Below are 20,508 nucleotides of genomic sequence, written 5' to 3' on the forward strand. Positions count from 1 at the left end.
GGAGTTTATGGAAACTGTAACCATTAGGGAAAGCCCCTCTGTAATGGTCACGGGGACACTACACCCTCAGTGCTCAGTCTTGTTAAACACTGATATAAACTGTGTCGACGGCGCATCACTTGTTAGTATGACTGACGCAAACTGACCACAGCTCAATTTTTAGTCAAAATGTCGTTTTTGTGATATAATGAATATTTCTTGTAAACTGTAACAGTTACTTTCGCAAATCTTAATTTTCCATTTGAATGCCATATGGAGTATTTATTTGTCATTTTGTTTGAAAGTGTGCACTTGTGGTATTTACGTGGGCTGCATACATGGACCTCGCTGCTCCGGTGTAATGTGATGAGAGTGGTATATTGTTAACTTTACCCACGCGGTGGGACTCGTGGTACACAAGTACCGATTTTAAAGACGCCCCATGTTCATAATGAAGCGCTAGGATTTGCATGTTTGTTGTATTGGCAAAATGTGCCCATTCTGTAGTACTTTGGGTAGACTGGCACAGACTCATTCAACACACGCCTCGGTTTTCAGAATAACCCCGGCGAGGACTCAGCAAGACCGGGGCATTGTGTTGGAATGTGCGAAGATGCCCTTCCGGGATGGGGCATCTCTTGAATGTCAAAGCCCCTTTTCCAGGGGGTCCGGGCTTTGTTTATATCCAGATGGCGCCGATTACTTCCCAGTAGGGACAGTGGGCGGTCATTAGCAGCTCACTGTGAGGTAAATTGGTAGGGGTCGCTAGGGATACAGTGGGGGTGCTCCCGTGTGGGCGGGGGCGTGCCTAAGGTGGTGGTGGGCTGCATGGCTTTTGTAAGTGCGTTTACATAGCGCCTCAAACCTGCCGAGGCGCGAACAATTAGGGCGTCGATGTTGCAGGGTCAGATTCAGGCAGGGACAGAAAATAGACCCGGGCTGATTGACAGAGACTCGTTGCACGGCCTTTTCAAAGAGCCTCGTTCGCGTCCTTTCAGCTGTGGATTACGGGCGGGGCAGCCCCACTTCTGTGGAGATTTACGTGGCAGCGCGCGCAGGTGGTCACCCTGGCGGCGGGCGAAGCAGCAAAGCTAATGCCGCACAGATGGTGGCATGGCGTGTGTTTCAGTCTGGAGCAAAACAGGGCTTTAACAAAACATTGATTTGCACACTTGTATGATTTATTGTCTCTTTCTAATGTATGCGTATGCTCTAAAGTGCTCAGATGCCCCATATTGGGATGAGAGAGGTATTAAAGAATTAAATTAAACATAAATTAGTGCATTTAACTTGTTATTTGTTTTGGTATTCATACAGACAGATATATCCGATATTCTTACAGTGAATGCATATCTCTTACACACAAAGTCAAAAACATGTCTCCAAATCACAGTTTCTTTTAAGAATTTATGAATTGATAACCTAAGAGCCTTTGTTTCCCTCCATTGCATTGGCATTTAGATGCTACGATCAAGATCGCTTCCAGCCAGGACGATACTGGAACACAAGTGAGACTGGTGGCTCTTTAAGTGAGGCCTGTGCGTTTGGACCCAGTTGTAAGTGAAAGTGGGAGAGACGCCTCGTCACCGGCAGGCTGCTGCTCTCTACGGAAAGCATACCATGCTACAAGCACATCTAGAATGCATCCCGGTGTTGGCAAATTCAGCATACTCCATCAGGCCAGCAGAACCAGAGCAGGCTCCATAACAGCTGCTGGTTCCCTGATCTAGCTTGACCCCCTCACTTCCTGCACTGCCTGCACGTACCATACGAATCTATGCAACAAAGACATTAACCCACTGAGCTCAGCTGTCTTACATAAAACACATCTGTAACCGACATTTATAGGCGATGCTGTGAAGCAGGAACATTAACCTGCTGTGTTATTGTAAGAGCTAAACATGAGATGAAAGCCCACGCAGGTCACTCCTGCAAATGCATTTAACACCACAGTCACCGTCTTCCACCCAACAAGTCCTGGATACGCACCGATCGTTGCAACTGGTGCCTTACCCCGTAACCTAGTGTAAAACAGAGCCTGCCTGTGACTAAAGTAAGCCAGAAGAAATAAAATGTACTATCCAACTTTTCCCTGCTGCTAATTTCTCTGAGGAGGGAGTTTGTAAAAAGAAATAACGCATAGCTCTCATGACTACCGAATTTCTGCAGCAGCCTTCGCTGAATATATATCGATTGTCCGAGCATTGTTTTATTGCTCATCACCCCTGCTCTCGCTTGCAGCTAGGTACATTACTCTATAGGGGGACTGGAGTTCGTAGCTATCACTTCTGAAACGGTGAAAGCAGCAGCACCGAAACATGAAGGAAAACACACGACGAGCCAAGAACAGCGCAGACACAAGCAAAGCCGGAGTTCGTGGACGGCGCAGTTCTCTGCCCGGCGGGTCTGTTCCCAGATAATAACATCGCACTGCGGTCTGCGGCGGGGTACGCAGGACAATCTCTCGGAAAGGGAGGCGCTGGCCGAAAGTTCATGCACTCTTTGGAGAACCTACTTTCATACACGGACCCAAAGACCTTTCATTTGACAGGCATCCCATTTCGACACTGCGCACAGTTTATTTTAGTGTGCAAACTGCATGTAACCACGCTGGGCAACCTACACTCGGATGGTGGTGCTGTGTCGTATCACAGCCCCCGTTTTTCAAGGCGGGCCCGACTTGACGTTATGTTACGCCTTATCACTCGCTCGCTGTAAGCTGAAGCGCCTCGCGCTGGAGGCAGATGTCGCCTGCCACACAACGGAAAACAGGCAGGGATTTGTAGGAGAGCTCCATACAATTTAGCGATAACTTCAGGCTCGACATGAGGCTGCATCACATAACAAACACCTACCTGGTTACTCCTAAAGCAGGTCAAGCCACTTAAAGTTTTGTACGCTCAACATGAGAGGACTTAATAAACCGGTAAAACGCAGGTGCTACTGTCCTAGCTAGGGGGAGAGGACGCCATGAACACCACCGCCTTTCTCGAGCGAAGAAGAAATGCCTCGGAGAAAGGCAGCGGCCGTTTCAGATTCGGGGGCGTGTTTCTTTTTCTCTCCTCTTGCCATTGGCTGGAGGAGAGAAAAACACGCCTGAGAAAGGGCGTGGCTAAAAAGTAGAAAGAACAGCAAGAACACGCCCCCGAATCTGAAAAAGACGGAGCCTATTTGGAGGGACGGCTCTCTCCTCCAATGCCTGGCCTCCGTTTAGGAAGCCAGCCAATGGATGAGAGGCAAAAAGAGAGGCGGGCTAAGGAGCCACTCTAGGAAACATTAAATCTCGACTTCCGGTTCTGCCTTCGGCAGACCGGTAGTCCTCGACCTAATAAAAAACATTATAAGTCACTACAAGCTCCACTCAACTCTGAAACCTCCTATTCATAAAAAACTCATTCGCACCATCTGTTGAGTTCCTTGGTTAGGACGCCACAAATATGTCCATGTTGGGTCATTAAGAAACCCCGGGGGTAAAAGGCCGGTTGTTATGAGTAGGAATGAATTTGTGTGGGTCAACTTCAGACTATATAGCATACAAATGGCTCATCGCCTGAATGTTGTTGACCATTCTGGTTGGCCCATCTCTGTGAAGAGATTTCTAACCAAACCACATATGAAGCAAGTACAGGACATGTTAAGGTTTATCTTTTTTGAAGACTGAAGAAAGAATGCATGCTCTCTTGAGAAGCAAGATTAAACTAGGGGCTTGGAGTCTTGGTACTACCTTGGACAAAATTCTGAGAGATATTCTGGATGTTAATCTGAGTTTCTGAGCAGTATATAATAATTAACTAACATCAAGTAACCCAATGTGACCTCCTTTGTAGCTGGGTGGAAAGACGTGGGGGGGGGGGGGGCGGGGGGATAACTTTGAGAAATCATACACAACTCTCTGGTTATTTGGCAGTGAACTGCCGGTACTGAAAACTACAGGAGGGTAGAGGAAAAAAGCTGATGCAAACGAAAGAACAGGGCTGGGTTTAGTGGAGGGAAATATGATAAACTGAGAGGAGAATAGAAGGTTTTGAAGCAAGATAATATCCTCAGATGGGGAGAATGTTAATCTGCAGAGTGCATATCATCATCAGTCGGTCAAACAATTTTGGTACAAAAAATAATTTCACCTTAAACAGAAGGAGTGCAATTGTCATTCTAAAAGTCAGGAAGCCATCTGTGGAATTCCTGAATGGATTCCTAATCTAAAACTTCACCCTTAGCTGTCCACCAACAGCTGCACAAGAGTCCACAAGACACAAACCGGCTTTTAGGAAGCTGCTTCATTTTTCCCCCCCAAGCAAGACAGGTCAACACCTGTCAATCACCAAGACCATCTTCCCATATTGTAACTAAAATCAACCTAGTCCTCTAGGATGAAAAATGTGCGTTCTGTCACGCTTACTGGAAACGCCCAAATTCAAAATAAACATTTAGCTGTTAAGTCTTCTCCCCTCTAGAAAGGATATGTCTCTTTAGGTCTGACATTAGCCAAGACTTTTTGATTTTACCAAACGTATATGTAGAATACTCATGGGTGGCATCAGCTAGCCCTCTTCCTCCATTGGTATGGTGAGGAGTTATTCAATGTTTCTTCTGCTCACTAAAGCATCCAGAATGGGGCAGTGGGTCAGCCTGCTTCAGTCATTGGCTAACTTCACTGTGAGTGACGGTTTTCTGCTCTTTCACAAGGAGTACATCCACTAAGTAGCTCTTTCCAATGGCAGGGATTACAACAGCAAGGTGCGTTTTTGAGGCAATAAATATTTTCGGTTTTAGTCAGCGAGTTCTTTTTCCTTTACTGGCAACAGCATCTCCAACAATAAAGTTTAGAAAAACTATGAAAAAACAACCATTGATAAAACCAAAAAGCTTGCAGACAACGGCAGGCTGATTGGCTTTGCCAATCCTTTTTGACATTTCGGAACACTTTCTTCATAATCCTTCATAACTTTAGTCAACCAATGAATCCAGGCCAAATTTGCATCTCTCACTTCTTGGTGAATGGAACGATACCCAGGATTTGTGACAAGATGAAAGACATGATAAAACTGATTTTGTTTGATAGAAAGTTGAAAAAGGGAAAACGCGTGCACTTTTTTAATAGTAACGTTTTCTGTATTAAAATAACCTCTTTTGTAACTTTATACAACCAATATTTCTTTGACCATTCATGCAGCTGGTGAGGAATATGGGCGAGAAGCCAGGAAACTGAACACTTCTAAAAACTAAACAACATATCTGAATTTGACAACGAGTCTTCTGTGTTGATTATTCAAAGATCCACAATGATTTCATAAAACGATGATAATAAAAAAAACAGGCAATATGGTTTACATTATTAACTTTCTCTGTGTCGATTAAAGGCAGATCCAGGAAAGCAATATATTGTTATGTTCCCCAGACTACTCTGTTCTATATACCTGGAGAAACTAACCATGCCAAGAATCACAGTGAATGCTCACTGTGCGAAAACCATGCCTAACTTCAAAGGGGGGAAAATGAACAGAAACTGGGTAGCAATGAAAGCGAACTGTACACCCCAATCACGGATCAGGAATAATTCATATTGATTCCTCCTAGGAAACCTAGAAAAGCATGTAATGAGATTGTAAGGGAGTTTTAGCAAAAGCTGTTTGACGCTCAAAATATTCACTTTAAAATTTCGAAACACCTATGTGCCAATTACAACTGTTGTGTTTGATTCTGACACCCCTCATAATAAAATAAATGTTGTCCCACATGCATACAAGAACATATTGTATAGGAGAGAAATTGATAAAATTGCAACCAAGTCACATGCATTTGTGAAGGATAATTTACAACAGAAATTTGACATTAATTTTATGTTAATAACATTACTTCGTCGTAGTGTTCAGTGGGTGAAAGGCTGGTTGGTGGCAATAGGAGAGACAATTTCACTACTCTTTTCCCTTAGTGGAGATGAAATGTACATGGGGGTGGAGGTAAGAGAGAGACGTGTTTTGTGCTTGGAGCCCTGGTTCCCCAATCTATTATATTTTTTTCTTTTGACAAAAAAAATGATCCCTGGAAGTTTAGGGGTATTTCAGGAGGAAATACTCCCGATCTGCACTACCTGTATGTAGACCAGAACTGTGAAAGAAGGGTCAAAAAGAAATATCCCTCGAGACTGCTGGCTCAGCTCCTGTAATACAATTTAGCTGCTCAAATAAACATTCCTGGGACTCGAGTGTGCTTTTATGTCTATTGGAGAGCATAACAGCGAGTAATGACTCCCATTATTTTCACATGCCCATAAGACTAAAAGGCTGACATGTCTACGGGAAGAAGCCCAACCCTGGTTTTACCAATACATGTCCACTGTGAGGGACGTTTCCTTTGTGTCCTGGGGCAATCAGAGAATACTGGGAATTATCCTGTGTGCACAAATATTTCAAGCCACCAATGACACCATACTCCAGTTGCATAACCGAATTACTGCAATTAGGTACTTGACTCTCTAGACACTAGTGAAGTCGAGCAGACAAGACCTGATCTAGAGGAGGTAGGGGGGTTCAAAATTAGACAGAATAACTATGAAGAACACTCAAAACCAGGTCCAGACAGTGCTTTTCTTTTAAGGAAGAGCAGAGCTTTTATTTACAGGGATGTGAAAACAGCAGGGACATGTATGATACACATCACAAAACGTTTACTCGGCAGGTACTAGATTTCCGATTACATGGACCATGTGGCAAATGTTATTCTCTGGGTGCACTGAAGCCATCCTAACAAAGTCTCAATGGGTGCGTGATAGAGAGGTCATACAGTGAAGCAACCGTACGATGATAAATAAGTTTGATGCTCTGTTTAAACGGACTTCAGCTTCAACACTGATCAACTCAGCAAGCTGATGCTCCATATGCTGAGCTTCCAATCACAAAAATAGTAAGACTCTTGCTTTCAAATAACCACCTGGCAAACAGGGGCTAGTGTCAGGCTCTTCGTGTCCAAGTCGAGGGTGCCCTGGGGTATGAAAGCTAGTGTCAGGGAGCGACAGCTCATGGGTTCATATTTTGAGAGACCAGTTAAAGTCAAAACTGGTCGCAAGCTGTTTAAAATGCAGCATGTGTAGTAGTGGGCAGACATGAAGGAAGATGTCCTCCCCAGGGTACCTATTTTCATGTACCCGTTTCTTTGAATTTTCCAGAGAGGAGGGTTCCCATTGGCTGGTGGCATTAACTAGACAAGGGTTCGCCCGTTCCCACTTTGCATTGGATTTTGGACTTGGGAACTAACTACTGCTTAAAATAAAGTCTGTGAACCAAAAAGCTATAAGGATGGTTGAAATAAACATTCAGGCCAGCTGGCTACTGGCATCATGACATGTCCCCATAATAGGGGTGTGAGTATTTTAAATTTCCAGAAGCCTTACTATATAAGGGACTGGGGGGTGCAATGTGCATTTGAATTTTTTGCATCAATGGAAAACTTCTCTATTGCAGAAAAGGCTAAAGACAAGTCAGGCCCCTTCTCTAATACCGATCAAGAAATTGCACATCCTTTGCCAGTGAGACCTCAAGAGAACTAAGGAAAGTCTATCAATGCCCTTCAGTGCTTGAACTGCACCCAGCATCCTTGGTCATCTCCCCTCCCCTGCCTGACCCTTTGTACCCCCAACTCCAGCCGCTGCTCCCCAGACAGCACTGAGGGACCATTCTCCTGCGCTTCCTACAAGTTTTCATGCACTTACAACCAACATTAACCGCACCAACACTCCACTCTCGCACACTACAACCACCCACACAACACTAGCAGCACTCCCATCTACAGACCACCTGAACCGAAAACCAACTTCACCGACACCTTCATGGACTTCTTTGCACCACTCGACCTAGACCTAACAATGACATCCTACTCAGAGACCTGGACTTCCACCTGAAACACCACGCTGACCCCAACATAAAGTACCTCAAGGATGACCTTGTAAACCTGGGCCTCGCTAAACAAGTAAAGGGACTTACTGGACCCTATTTTGCCATCTTTAAAAACATACCAGTCTCCTGGCCACACCACTCCCATGTCAAGTTCAGCATCCCAGTCTTGGACCAATGCACACCACCAGCGCCAGACTAGCCTATCAAAAATGGAAGACCAACTGACAAGGACTACAACACCGCTTTCAAGACCCACTGACCCAAACACAACAACAGCCTTCCAAAGCTATTAATAATTTCAACAATTGGATCACCCTTTGAATTGAATTCCTGACCCCCGTCAAACACAGCAATACAACAAGAACACCACCCCAGGACAGTTGGATAATTGAGGAACTCAGACTGCTGAAATACCACGAAAACAACTGGAAAGCAAAAGGAGAATGAACCAGGACAATGAAGACAGGAGAACGTTCAAATCCAACCTAAGACGTTATTCACCAAATGATCGAGACCACCAAATGTGATGCTCTGGGGAACCGCATCGATGCGAGCACCAACGGAAATAAAAAAATATTTACCATTGTGAAAGATTTCACCTTACCTACAGCTGCATCCAACTCAATCATCCCCTCTGCAACAGTCTCGGTCCATTCTTCAGCAACAAGATCACTGTTATTTACAGCAACTTCAACCCACAACCATAGTGACAGACTTTGACAAAATTCTATCAATCTTATCCAAAGAACAAATGCTAAGCACATGGTCCATCTTAACCCCAGAATGACAACGCCTACACCATGAAGTCCATCCACTCGGTCCCATCGGAAACCTGCCCCTACCACACTTGATACAGAGGATTGCAAACCATAAATGCCATACTCGCACCCATTTTGAATGACTACCTCTTACGCGAATTTCCCAGACACTTGAAAACATCTTCTATCGCTGAAACCCTCCCCGGACCTTTCAACACTCTCTAACGACAGACTGATCTACAAACTACCAATCTCAGACAAGGGCTTAGAGAAAATCATCAACATATGCCTCACCAAATACCTCAATGACCACCAACTCATCAACACCACTGAGTGTGGTTTCAGAGCCAACAGCACGGAAACCGCCCTCATTGCTGCCACAGAGGACATCCGCATGACACAGGACAGAAAAGACACAGAGGCCCTCATCCTCCTTGACCTTTCCACAGCTTTTTACACAGGCTCCGACCCCATCCTTATCCAAAACCAACACAATATCGGAATACAAGGACACACACTCCGATGGATCTACTCCTTCCAGACTGAAGGACCCCGTTAGGTTGCTTGCCACCGTACACCTCAGACACCCATGTCTTCATATACAGAGATCGGCAAGGATCCTCGAGCCCCACCCTCTGCAACACACACATGATCCCTTTAGTAAGCATCATCAGCTCTCACAACATTAACATCCTCTCCTATACCAACAACACACAACTCATTCTCTCCCTCACAGACAAGATCCCAGTATTTGGAACAGGTTTAATGATTACAACTCTCTGAATACCAACGAGACCAAAATTGTGATTTTTGGGTAGAGCACTTCACCAGGGGAATGCACCTAGGCTTGTATTACTAAAAGGGAGCACTATCCCCGTTTGTGCAACAGCGCAACTTCAATCAGGTGCACCATGTGCAACCAGGGAAAGTGCGTCCTTTATGAAAAATGAGCTGCCCTCAGGACAGCCGCGAACTTGCGCGGTCCTGATGGCAGCACACTGAAGTGAAATACAGCTGTTTAAAAGCTGCTCCCTTTTTATCTGGGCAGTCAGCAACCTGCCTGCACTTTCAAAAGGGATTAGACAGCTCCTTGCAGGAGGATGCAGAGTGACTGAACCTGCCTACAGAGGAATGCCTGGGGGGGTCCATGGGACCCAGGTTCCCCACTCGAGGGAGCTGCCCTCAGGGGGTGCACTGACAGTGTGCCACCATTTTGTGGGGTACTTTCAGTGCACCTCCCAAGGCCACATTTGTCTCTGTGGCCACATTGGCAATACGGCATGAGTGTAGAGGCAACGTGATTCCATCATTTGAATGAGGCCACCTCCCATGCAAATAAGGAAATGCCCTCTCACAATAGCCCTGGCACTACAGATGCCCCAGTGCCATCTGTATTACAGAAGGAGGCCACACAAGCCTCTGCGGTCCCTTCTGTAATACCAAAATGCCCTAGGGGTGCACACGTCCAATGCGTCCCAAGGGAACTTTCTGTATTACAACCCCTGACGGTCAACAGAGCTAGGACTAACACCCACACTAAGAACCTCAGGATCATTATCAACAGCCAACTTGACATGACTGCCCAAGTGAACACCAACAACGCCTTATGCTTCTATACTGTGAAGGTTAGAGGTACATTTTCAAATGACTCCCAATCAGCACCCACAAAACTGTCACACACGTCCTGGTCATGTGCAAGCTGGACTACAGTAACACCCTCTTTGCCAGGATCAACAAAAATCTTACCTGATGGCTGCAGACCATTTAGAACTCGATGGCCAAAATCACTCCCAACCTCCCACAATGCACACACATCATACCTCACCTGAAGGAGCTCAACTGGCTCCCCATTCACAAACAAGCACAATCCGAACGCCTCACCCACGTGTTCAAGACACTACATAACACTGGCCCAGTATAGCTCGACAATAGCATCTGCTTTCACAAACCTTCCACACACATCAGCTCATCTAGACTCCTACAAGCACACATTCCTCGTTTACGGAAAACAAGATCCAGCAGCCGAACTTTCTCCTACATTGCTCCGGAATCGTGGAACAGTCTACACATCAGAGCCTCCTCCTTACTTCTTAAATTCCGCAAGAAGCTAAATTACTGGCTTTTTTAATAGTCCTACTAAGCCTTACGTTTGGCTAGACTCACACCTGCTCAGCGGCTAGACTCGCACCTGCTCAGCGGCAGGATACTGGGCGATAGTGTACGCTACCAATATGCATTACAGAACATTTGAATGGTAGCGCGCAAGAGAGCGAATGCCTATGTTCCTGTGTCACATTATGAAATAGGTTTTCAGGATAAGAGATGCAGTAACAGTGCATCACATCAGAAGCGGTCCACAGTCAGTGAGACCCTAGGGCTTTGGGAGGGGTTCCAGATCCTCCTTCTTACCCCAACGGCATCCACACCAGTCAAGTCCAGCCACACAATGCAGACTACAGAACGATTCCTGCTTTCCTGTTGAAAGCCGTGCCAGCTGGAAGTAAAAGATGATTTCCCAATCTTCCCAAATGCTATCTTATCCTTTTAGGTTAATAAACTCAGAGTGCCAAAAATAAATGCAGAGGATTCTTGGATATAATTTACCTGCTAAAATGCCAGCTTTTTATTTAAAGTCCATGAGTTTGTCTTCCAAATACCAGATGGTCATTTAGATCAAATACTCTCATATAATACTGTCCCACATGTATAAAATTTCACTCCGATACCCATGCATCACAATTACGTGCTAGAGATGGGGCTCCTTTTTAGGTCTCGCGCCTAGCGTTGCAGTGCATAGCACTGGTCGCGCAGCGTGAGACGTATTGTAAGAGGGTTCTGGAAGCTGACCACACGCATGTGCCTGTTCTTTTGTTATTGTCAGCTGCTATTGGCTGTAGCGTGCGTCTTTGTGAAAAAGGCAGCACGCCATTCGTTAAAGGTGTGTGAATGTCCCATCTTCTTTCCAATTGTAACCGCCCATTTCCCGACGGTGTTTGTTACGCGCAGCAGACATGTGTTTGTAGTTAGCACGCGTTCGCTTTGCTGGCGCGCTCCCTCGTCCCTGCTCCACTGCTGCTGGCCCGGAGACTAACAATGATGTGGGAGCCCTGCTTCCGTTGGGAGCCGCTGCAGCATCGGGTTCACTTGCAGGCATTGCTGCCGAGCTCAGGTCACCCGAGCGGGGTGAAGTCTGGCAGCGCTAGATGCAAGCTGTCCCCAGAGCCGCGCGTTAACAGCCCTCCTGGTGTTTCAGAGCCCACACCATTCCCAGTGCAGTCATGTGAGGCATTTTATGTGCACCACAGCCAGAGGTAAGGGGGTGTAACATGCTTGAGGTGGTCCAGTGGGCACAAATGTTGCGTCACACGTGCGGTGTCCTACTCCTGCCTTGTGCAGGCAGAACATCGCACAGATGTGTAAACGAGGCAAGGATGGGAGCTGTCTAACGGATTCCCGCCTGGCCCCAAACATATAATCCTGCAATTAATTTACCTCTGTCGTCATAAGTCACGTGGCTGTTGCACTGGGTGTGTTTACCTGGTTCGTGAAGCTGCACTCAGAGGCGACGCTGTGCCCCTGTGTGCACTACCTGTGAAGCCCCTGTCCCTTCAAAGACAGCCCCCGTGGGGAGTCAATTGAGAGAAACAATCTCCGCACTAATTAACATTCCTGATACCGGCCACTGCGCGCCTGTCACCACAGGCCCCATTTATCCAACTTGCACACTTGGTTACAGAGAAGAGGATGGGGGCTTCACGTATGGGACTGTTGTCCGGGCCGGTGGCGCACGCTGCGCACCCAATGGCTGCATCTGTGCCGCACATTAATCTCACATTTAGATCACACGACCACGTGCCTCTGGCTGCACTGCTGTGCAAAGCATGACGTGCAAAGAGATGCGATGGTTGGCCAAGATATGGACGGGATGTCGCAATTATTACAGGACTTATAATCAATTGAGCGTTACATTTTTGCAAGCGAGTAAAGCAGTTAATATCACTACAAACATGTTTTACACAACAGGTGCGATTACGGAAAGCGATTTGCACGGATTCCCTGTGGTACAGGAGCACACGCGGGCCCACACCTGCAAATGCGTGCACACATACATACACTCTCGCGTGCTCCACAGGCTTGTGTCATTCTGGTGAATAATACTAAAAAGCCTGGATCTTTCCCCCCCCCCCCCCCCCCCCTAGAAATGTGTTGTTTTTCCATTTAAAAAAATGGCCGTTCATTCTTGGTCATTTTTCTGGCGCACATTTAATGGTGCGCAGACCACGATGTCGTGGCTTAGGAACAAATGCACATTGTCCCAGAGCAGACTCCTAGCACACTACAAAGTTCGTGAATAGGGTTGAACTCAATTTACTTTTGCATTAAAGATCAACTACCGTTACAGACACACAACCAAGTACAACCGGCCGATGTAAACGCCCATATTATAAAAAGGCAGCCAGATTGAGAAAGCAGCCTCGATGCCCCTCCTAATGGTAGAAAGAGCTGTGAAAATGCAGGTGCCAGAATAAAGCAAGGAGTACTTGTTTAGTCCACTGCTGCTCCGACATATGTGAATGTTTGCAGTATGTGCATGTGTGAGAGAGGGTCAGACTTTCGCTTACACACCTGAACTTATCACTCAGACTTGGTAACATTGGGAACTCTTTAATATTTTAAACAATAGTGCACTTACTGGTTCACTATTCTCTTTCTATAATAGCCTTTGTTTTCCCATCTTGCATTCTTCATTCAACCTATTGCCTTTAGCTCTTTCAGAAATATTATGGATTTATTATGCAACAATAACAATTGATTGGGCACCTAAACTGCGGAGTGTCCACTTTAGATTGGTTCAGAGATGTTTCCTCAGGTACACACCATCTCTTCTAATAGGCGTAATGTAGAGTTGAGGCTTGCAGAAGTCTTAACTAGAGATAGGGCCACACAACGGAGCAAGCCCAGGGTCACACAGTGGCGCAGTTCCAGTCCAGGGTCACGCAGAGTCGCATGCCCAGCCAGTGTCACACAGTGGCGCAAGGCGACCCAGGGTCGAGAAGAGTCGCATGTCCAGCCCACACAGTCACACAGTGGCACAGACCTCCGAGCCCAGCCAGGGTCACATGACTGCAGAGGTCTAGCTAGGGGTCCAGTGGCTTCAGACCAGGCTCACACAACGGGGCAAGTCCAGCCCAGGGTCACACAGTGGTGCAGTTCCAGTCCAGGGTCACGGGGCAGTGTGGGAACTATTAGTGTCTTGCTGCTGCCGGGGCTGGGAAGGGAGCAGGAATTCTATGTTTGAGAATGTTCTTCCTCCTCGAGGGCATTGGCTTCCAAGAAGTCGAGGCCCAGAAAAACATTCGCTTACTCATCGTTTGGTTTGATTTCTTCAATGATGTGTTTTTCATTTAAAGTATTATTTGCTGAAATTGTAACACATTTTGTGTGTTCTTGTGTGGCTCCCTTCCTCCCTCAAAGAATTGTGTTTGTTCAGATTTGTCTCCCTCTGTGTTTCTCCTCGGTTCTTAACGGATCTAACCCTCCCCTCCTGCTTTTCGGTTCCTGATAGATGTGCCACCCCCACACTCACCCTGCTTCCCGAATTATTTCTATGTGTTTCTCTAAATTCAACCTCCCACCCCAAACAAGCATTTTTTAGGTCTCGCCTGACCCAGCGCATGCGCTGGTCTGGCGAGACTTATTGAGAGGGCTCCAAAAAGTGCTATCAGGCCAGCCTAGAGCTACAGTGCATGGAGAAAGGCGGGGCCGGGATCGGCCCCACCGCAGATATGGCGGGGCACAGACCCCCTCCCCCCCCCCCCCTCGCCTTTGCACCCAGCCGGTGCGTTCCACCGCGTCACCATGACGCGGTGGGTGCGCCACAGCCGGGATTGGCTCGCGACGGCGACCCCTTTGGCCCGAAAGCGATTAAGGTGCTTCCGGGTCAGGGGGGGCAGGGGACAGGCCAGTTAGAACTGGCCTGCCCCCAGTGCTGTGATAAAAGGCCGGGGAGCGCGGGACTCGGTCTCTTTGTCCCGCGCTCTCCCTCCATCTGGACGCAGCCTCTAGGAGGCTGCTCACTTTTTGTTACCCACCCTCCATCCCCTGTTGCAATGTGGTTATTGGTGATTGAAAATGACGGTGTGGTTTTCTTCCTTAGGCGTTTTTTCCCATTTGCAGGTCATCAATCGTCGTATTTATTGCTATTCCTTGGTCAGGCGGGAAGGTCATGACTAGTGAGCAGTAAATTTAAGGTCCTTAGGGGGCGGCGTCATTCTCGGATGGGGTCGCCCAGGGGGAGGGACAAGGGTTCTCTCCTAAAACTCCAGGGGCAGTACATCCGGTTGGCTGGATGGGTGCGGGGAAAGGGGGGAGTCACGCTTTCTTTTAGGCTGTTTGGCCACCCCGCACTGGCATGGACGTCACTAAATGGCGCAGAGTGCAAGACCCCCCAAATTTGCATGGAGTTCAGGTAACGTATGGGGGTAACCGGGGGGTGGGGGTGAGATCCCTCTCGGTAAGCGGGCCCTCTGCGCATGCGCAACCCTACGGGGGCGCGTGGTAAATTGATAAGGATCTGGCACCAGTCAGTGACCTTGCCATAGGCCCAAATAGGATACACAGAAAGTAATTAATGTACGATTATGATCATTATGTTAGATTCGGATAGGAGAACTTTGTATTAGAGATATGTTAAGATTAGCCATCTGAAATCTGTGCATATGAATTGTAATCAAATGTCGTGTTATGTTTCTGCGTATAATTTGTGTAAATATTGTTTATTTCAAAATTTTAATTTTGTTTTCATATTTTAATAAATACGGCCGGGGGTTGTACAACCCCCGCCTCCAAAAAGTAATTACCTCTCACGTCCCTCATTAAAAATTTGTTTATGCGCAGGGGGGAGGGGGAAATTCGGTAGTCACAAACAGCGTGACTCACAAGCGCAGTAGTGCATACACTCACACTGTTACATGCTTAAAGTAGCGCACAGTCTATGATGCAGTGACACAGACTATTACTATGAAGCATACACACTTAGACATACCTAGGCAAGTGCACGCGATCACGCCTGATTTCAGATTTGGACTTAGCATTCACTGCGTTCTGTAGTCTGAGAAGCATTTGACACCCACAACCACCAGCCTTTAGCTCATACACACAGAAGGTGCCAGCACGGGGCTCCCTCCTATATCAGCCTTAATGCGCCCTTGTTCTGCCAATTAATTAGCCTCCGAGGGTGGGGCGGTCCCACTTTTGCTCCCCCCACCCCCGCCCCACCTGCCGGGAGGCTCAGGCACATTACAGACAGAACAGCAGCGGTCCCCAGGCCTCCAGCTGCCTAATAACTGAGCTGCCTGCAGCCCGGCGGGGCACAGCTGGGACCTGCCCCGCCGGGCCAGCCGGCCACTGCGAGCCGCTCTTTAGCTGGCAGATGGTGTGACTTTGGACACTTTTACCCGCGTTAAAGTATTGCATGCCCCCCCTCCCCCCCGAAAAATATACACCCCTGTTTTCAAGTGGAGGCTGGAGGGCATTTTACTCATCCTAGAGACTAATTACTACTCTGATTTCTAGTGTTTATTTGGAAGGGACAGAGAAGTTGCTATTGTGTGTTGCATGATTTCTTATCAAGCACGTAGCAGCAAACACCTGGGTAGGTAAAATGCATGAGAGTATTTTTCTAAGGTTTATCCCAAACACAAGCATTTAAAAGTACTTTGAGATATGATAAATGCCCAAGATCACACAGGGTGTGCCTGCAGTGATGCCGTAATTGTGCCCAGCTATCAGGTTTTACAGTTTACACTTCAGCCTCTGGATGGGAGGTAGGATTTGTAAAGTGTGCCCAAGATCACACAGTGTGGTCATGCAGCGGTTTTATTGTCTACTGGACCAATAAAACGAACATTGTCCAGTATACCAATCAAATTGCTCTCCAATGACACCAGGCAAAGCAGACGCTCCCTCCAACAGATTACCAAGTGCACCCAGCTGTGCACCTGCAAACAACGAACTTATCAACCTTCATTGAAAATATGCACCACACAAAATAGATGTATTATTCCTCCCAATCTGGATGCATCCATTGTCCAACTTAACACTGCACTTCCTTAATGTGCAGTGTTAGTACTTCTTTACAGGCATGTCTTATTTAATGTGCAGTGTTACTGCTTATTTGCAGGTATGTCATATGTGTGTCATTTAATGTGCAGTACTAGTACTTTTTCATTTCAAATGCCAATAACTCAAACATTCCCTAATGCGAGACCTATTGCATTGCAAATGCTTGTTAAGTGGTAGCTATCAAATATTAGGAGTAAAGACAGTAATCCAGAATATTCAACAAAAGAGATGCAGGACCAGAACTAAAGTCCCTCAATAAGTAATGAAGGGGCACATGATGAGGGACCTTACGGAGGATAGACTGTGAGGGGATGACGGGTAAGGCAGGCACCAGGTGCCTCTCCAGCTAAAAGGAATACCTTCTAGGCGGTATCGGTCTACATTAGAGACACATTCGAAATAATTGACTTTGAGTCCTTTTCAGCTCCTACGATGACCACGGAGGTGTAACTAGGGGAACAGAGTTCCTGATCCCAACCCTATATGGCGGCTAAAAGGTAGGTTTTGGTGGAAAGGTTAAGTGGGTGGATGTGTGGCCATGTAAGACGTGTACACAAAGCCTAGGGGCTACCCCCTGAGTTTAAGTGACCTTCTGGCCGATACTTACACAGTCCTTCCGTGGAGTCTTAGGTTTGCTCCGCTGTTGCTTCTATGGATATCATTTGTCTGTAATTTCAGCAGCACTTCCGGGTCGCACAAGAACCGGTCCCACAGCTGCGGACATTCTGGTCGTGGCATGGGGTGGGCGGAATCGGTAAGGTGGAAGGCGACCTAAGATTGGCGGCACCTCAGCCAATCGTACTGTGCCGCATTGAACTTGCAGTGCTGATTGGCTGTGGGGTTCACTTGTTCCTCGACCACCCCGCTTCTGACAGTTCATGGGCGTGGCCACATTGGAGCGGCTGGGGGCGGGTCTTGGCTGTAAGCGTGCCAGAGGGTAGGCGGTCAAAGCTTTTCTCTGTCCGTGCAAGCCAGGATCGGTTGTTGCCGTCCGCGGTTCTGGCTGAGAAGAGTGGAGAAGGGATGGGGCTTGGAGCAGAACTAACCCCGGGTGACCAGAGTGACCCATCTTTAAACCCTGGTACCAGGCCCATACAGCGGCTCGTCTGTTAACGAGTGACAACCGGGGGCCCGCGGCTGCTCATGCATCTGTGGCTCAGGCTGGGTCCAGGCACATGTTAAATGTCTAGCATTTATTGATTCAGGGTATTCCGTGTCAACTGATTAGATTCACCCTTTGCTGCTACATTGGCCTCTCCTTGGCATGCCTGCCAGACAACATGTCAAACTTCTGTGGCATGATTGACATGGCAAGTCCCGCTGCTCTTTTCACCCTGTTGTGCAAGTTCTTTCATAAGTAAGCGGTGAACTTGTAGTTGATTTATTTTACACGATCGTAGGAAACCACATAAGCAGCAGCAGGCTCCTTGCATGCTGTTGTAATCATAAGAATTACTAGAATGACTGTGGCGTGGAATGTTGGATGGATGGAATGTTGTATGTCTGTGAATGTCAGTTGGGTATGGGCTGAGCAGCAGGACAGCTGCTCCTGGTGGGGTTTTCATCATTTATACTTATAACAACTTAAATAAAGAATATAACTAATCTACGCAAGAAGTCCAGGACATCTTATGATTACAACACATGCCCTCAGCTCCTTTGCAAACGACTACCCTTGAATTCCAGCGCGGCAAGGAAGCAGAATACAGCGTCACTACACAGTTCCCTTAACACAGCCACACTAGCCATAGCTGCCAAGGTCTCAGATTGCTTTTGTGTTATGTTTCTGTGGTTCAGTGTGCTTATGTGTGACATTTCATTGCCTTTAAGTGACGCTTTAGAAACAAGCAGTTATAGCTTGTGCCATTTTGAACACATACCGAGTATAAACTGGGTAGAAATGGCTGTGAATGCTAGCTAGCATTTGTTTACTTGGCAGTTAAGAGTTACTGCTTAAGAAACACATTTACCTTCATTGTTGATAATAAAGAACATTATCACTGAAGAGAGGTATAATAAAAGAAGAAATCCAGGAATCCAACGAAGGTAGGATATATTTATTATGCAAAAGATGTTCTCGAACAGCAGAGCTTCCTAGGTCAAACAAATTATCCAGCTGACTGATTCACTGAACATTTTTTTTTTTCTTTTTTTGTTTGAAAATGCTTTATTAGAGAAAAATAGAAGGAACAGCGAAATACAGATCATTCAAATAACATAGTCCATGGTGAATTAAAAAAGAAAACAGTAGATCAATATTCGCTAACAAACGAAACCTAAAAAGCATTTTATAAAAAGTTTTATAGAGAAAAAAGGGGGGGAAAGAGAAAAGGAGGAGGGAAAGGAAGAAGAATAAGTAAAAGGCACTATAAAGAGAATAGGAAGGAAATCAGGCGAAAGGATAGGTAGAAGAGAAAAAGCAAAAAAGCCTAGGATAGGGAATAATTAAATACAGGAAAAATAGATGTAAATGGAAAAATAGAAGAAACATAGAAGAAGAAGGACAGAGAAAAAGCTGTTCATGGAGGTTTAAAATTCTCAGAGGATAAAGGAGAGATACGTTTCAGAGCCATGCGGTCAAGATAAGTTGTGAGAGGCAGCCAAAATAAATCTCTATTAATGGTAGGGGTGGAGGCAGCAGCAAAGCGCACATCAAGCCTATGATGATGACAGAGAGAGTTCCACCAACATTGTATAGAGAGTTTGTTAAGGTCCTTCCAGTTAAAGGATATGTGTTGAAAAGCCAGAGCCAGCATGAGATCTAATAGACCAAAGGAGTGTGAGGGTACATCTAAGGTGTCAGAAAGACTACCTAAAAAGAGAAGAGGGATAGAATAGGGAGTAGAGATCGAAAATAGGCGAGAAACAAGACCACACCTGACCCCAGAGAATAACAACAGGAGGACAAAGAAAGAGTAGGTGAAAAAGATCAGCATTAGGGGAGGCACAGGTCCAACAGTTAGAATCTTTATCAAGAGAGAAGCGAGAAATAGAAACTGGAGAAAGGTACAATCTGTGGTAAAGAAAAAACATAGATTGGGTCAAGGAGGCAGAGCGAGAAATTTTTAAGGACCTGGACCAAACTTTATCCCAAAGAGCTATAGACCATTCACAGCCTAGATCCGACTCCCAAGCACATTCCAGCTTAGATTTCAGACGATTAGGGTTGGGGGAGGAGAAGAACTTATAAATAAGAGAGGCTTTGGGAAGAGTAGACAAAATCTGAAGCGGGGGGATTGAGATATAGGAGATGACGACGAAGGAAGGGAATTATAAACATCAAGTATAAGGGCCATTAGGACAGTGAATCTGTGGAAAAAGGATTGCGGGCAGTGAAACAAAAGTCGGAATCGAGGAAATGAGCAAGGAAGAAGACCATCAAAGAGTTGGTTAACCCACACCAGACAGTTTGACCTCCAGGCATTCCAGCAAATAGGGCGATTGTGTAGGAGAATAAGCGAGTTATACCAAATAGGGGAGGCTAAAAAGGATTCACGAGAAGTTAGATCAGAACGGACCAATGCACGCAAAAGAGAGGAAGTATGCTTGAACAAGGGGAGAGGAGTGGTTAAGTTCTTAGCAGAAAAATGCACAACCTCCGATAAAGAGAACGGAGAAAGCAGAGAACGTTCAATATGAAGCCAGAGAGGAGCAAGAGGGGAAGGTGTCAGAGAAAGCCAGTTAGAGGCCTGACGGAGAGAAAATGACCTATGATAGAGACGAAAGTCTGGAAAGTTGACTCCGCCATTCGATTT

General features: G+C 46.4%; 1 protein-coding gene across 2 annotated transcripts in view; it reads right to left on the reverse strand.

The window, feature by feature from the left end:
• Window positions 1-17,516, reverse strand: part of GPAA1 (glycosylphosphatidylinositol anchor attachment 1) — an 80,237-nt gene extending 62,721 nt beyond the window's left edge. Inside the window, exon 1 of one of the 2 annotated variants that reach the window (XM_085604545.1) lies at window positions 17,361-17,516. Coding sequence is in view for 1 of the 2 variants with exons in the window: in XM_085604544.1 (XP_085460670.1) it covers window positions 17,361-17,491 (131 nt within the window). In the remaining variant the exon portion in view is untranslated. The remainder of the gene's footprint in view (window positions 1-17,360) is intronic. The other variant, XM_085604544.1, reaches the window with a different exon arrangement.
• Between the last annotated feature and the right edge of the window lie 2,992 nt (window positions 17,517-20,508).

Source organism: Triturus cristatus, chromosome 5_1, assembly GCF_964204655.1.
Source record: "Triturus cristatus chromosome 5_1, aTriCri1.1, whole genome shotgun sequence".
NCBI lineage: Eukaryota > Metazoa > Chordata > Amphibia > Caudata > Salamandridae > Triturus > Triturus cristatus.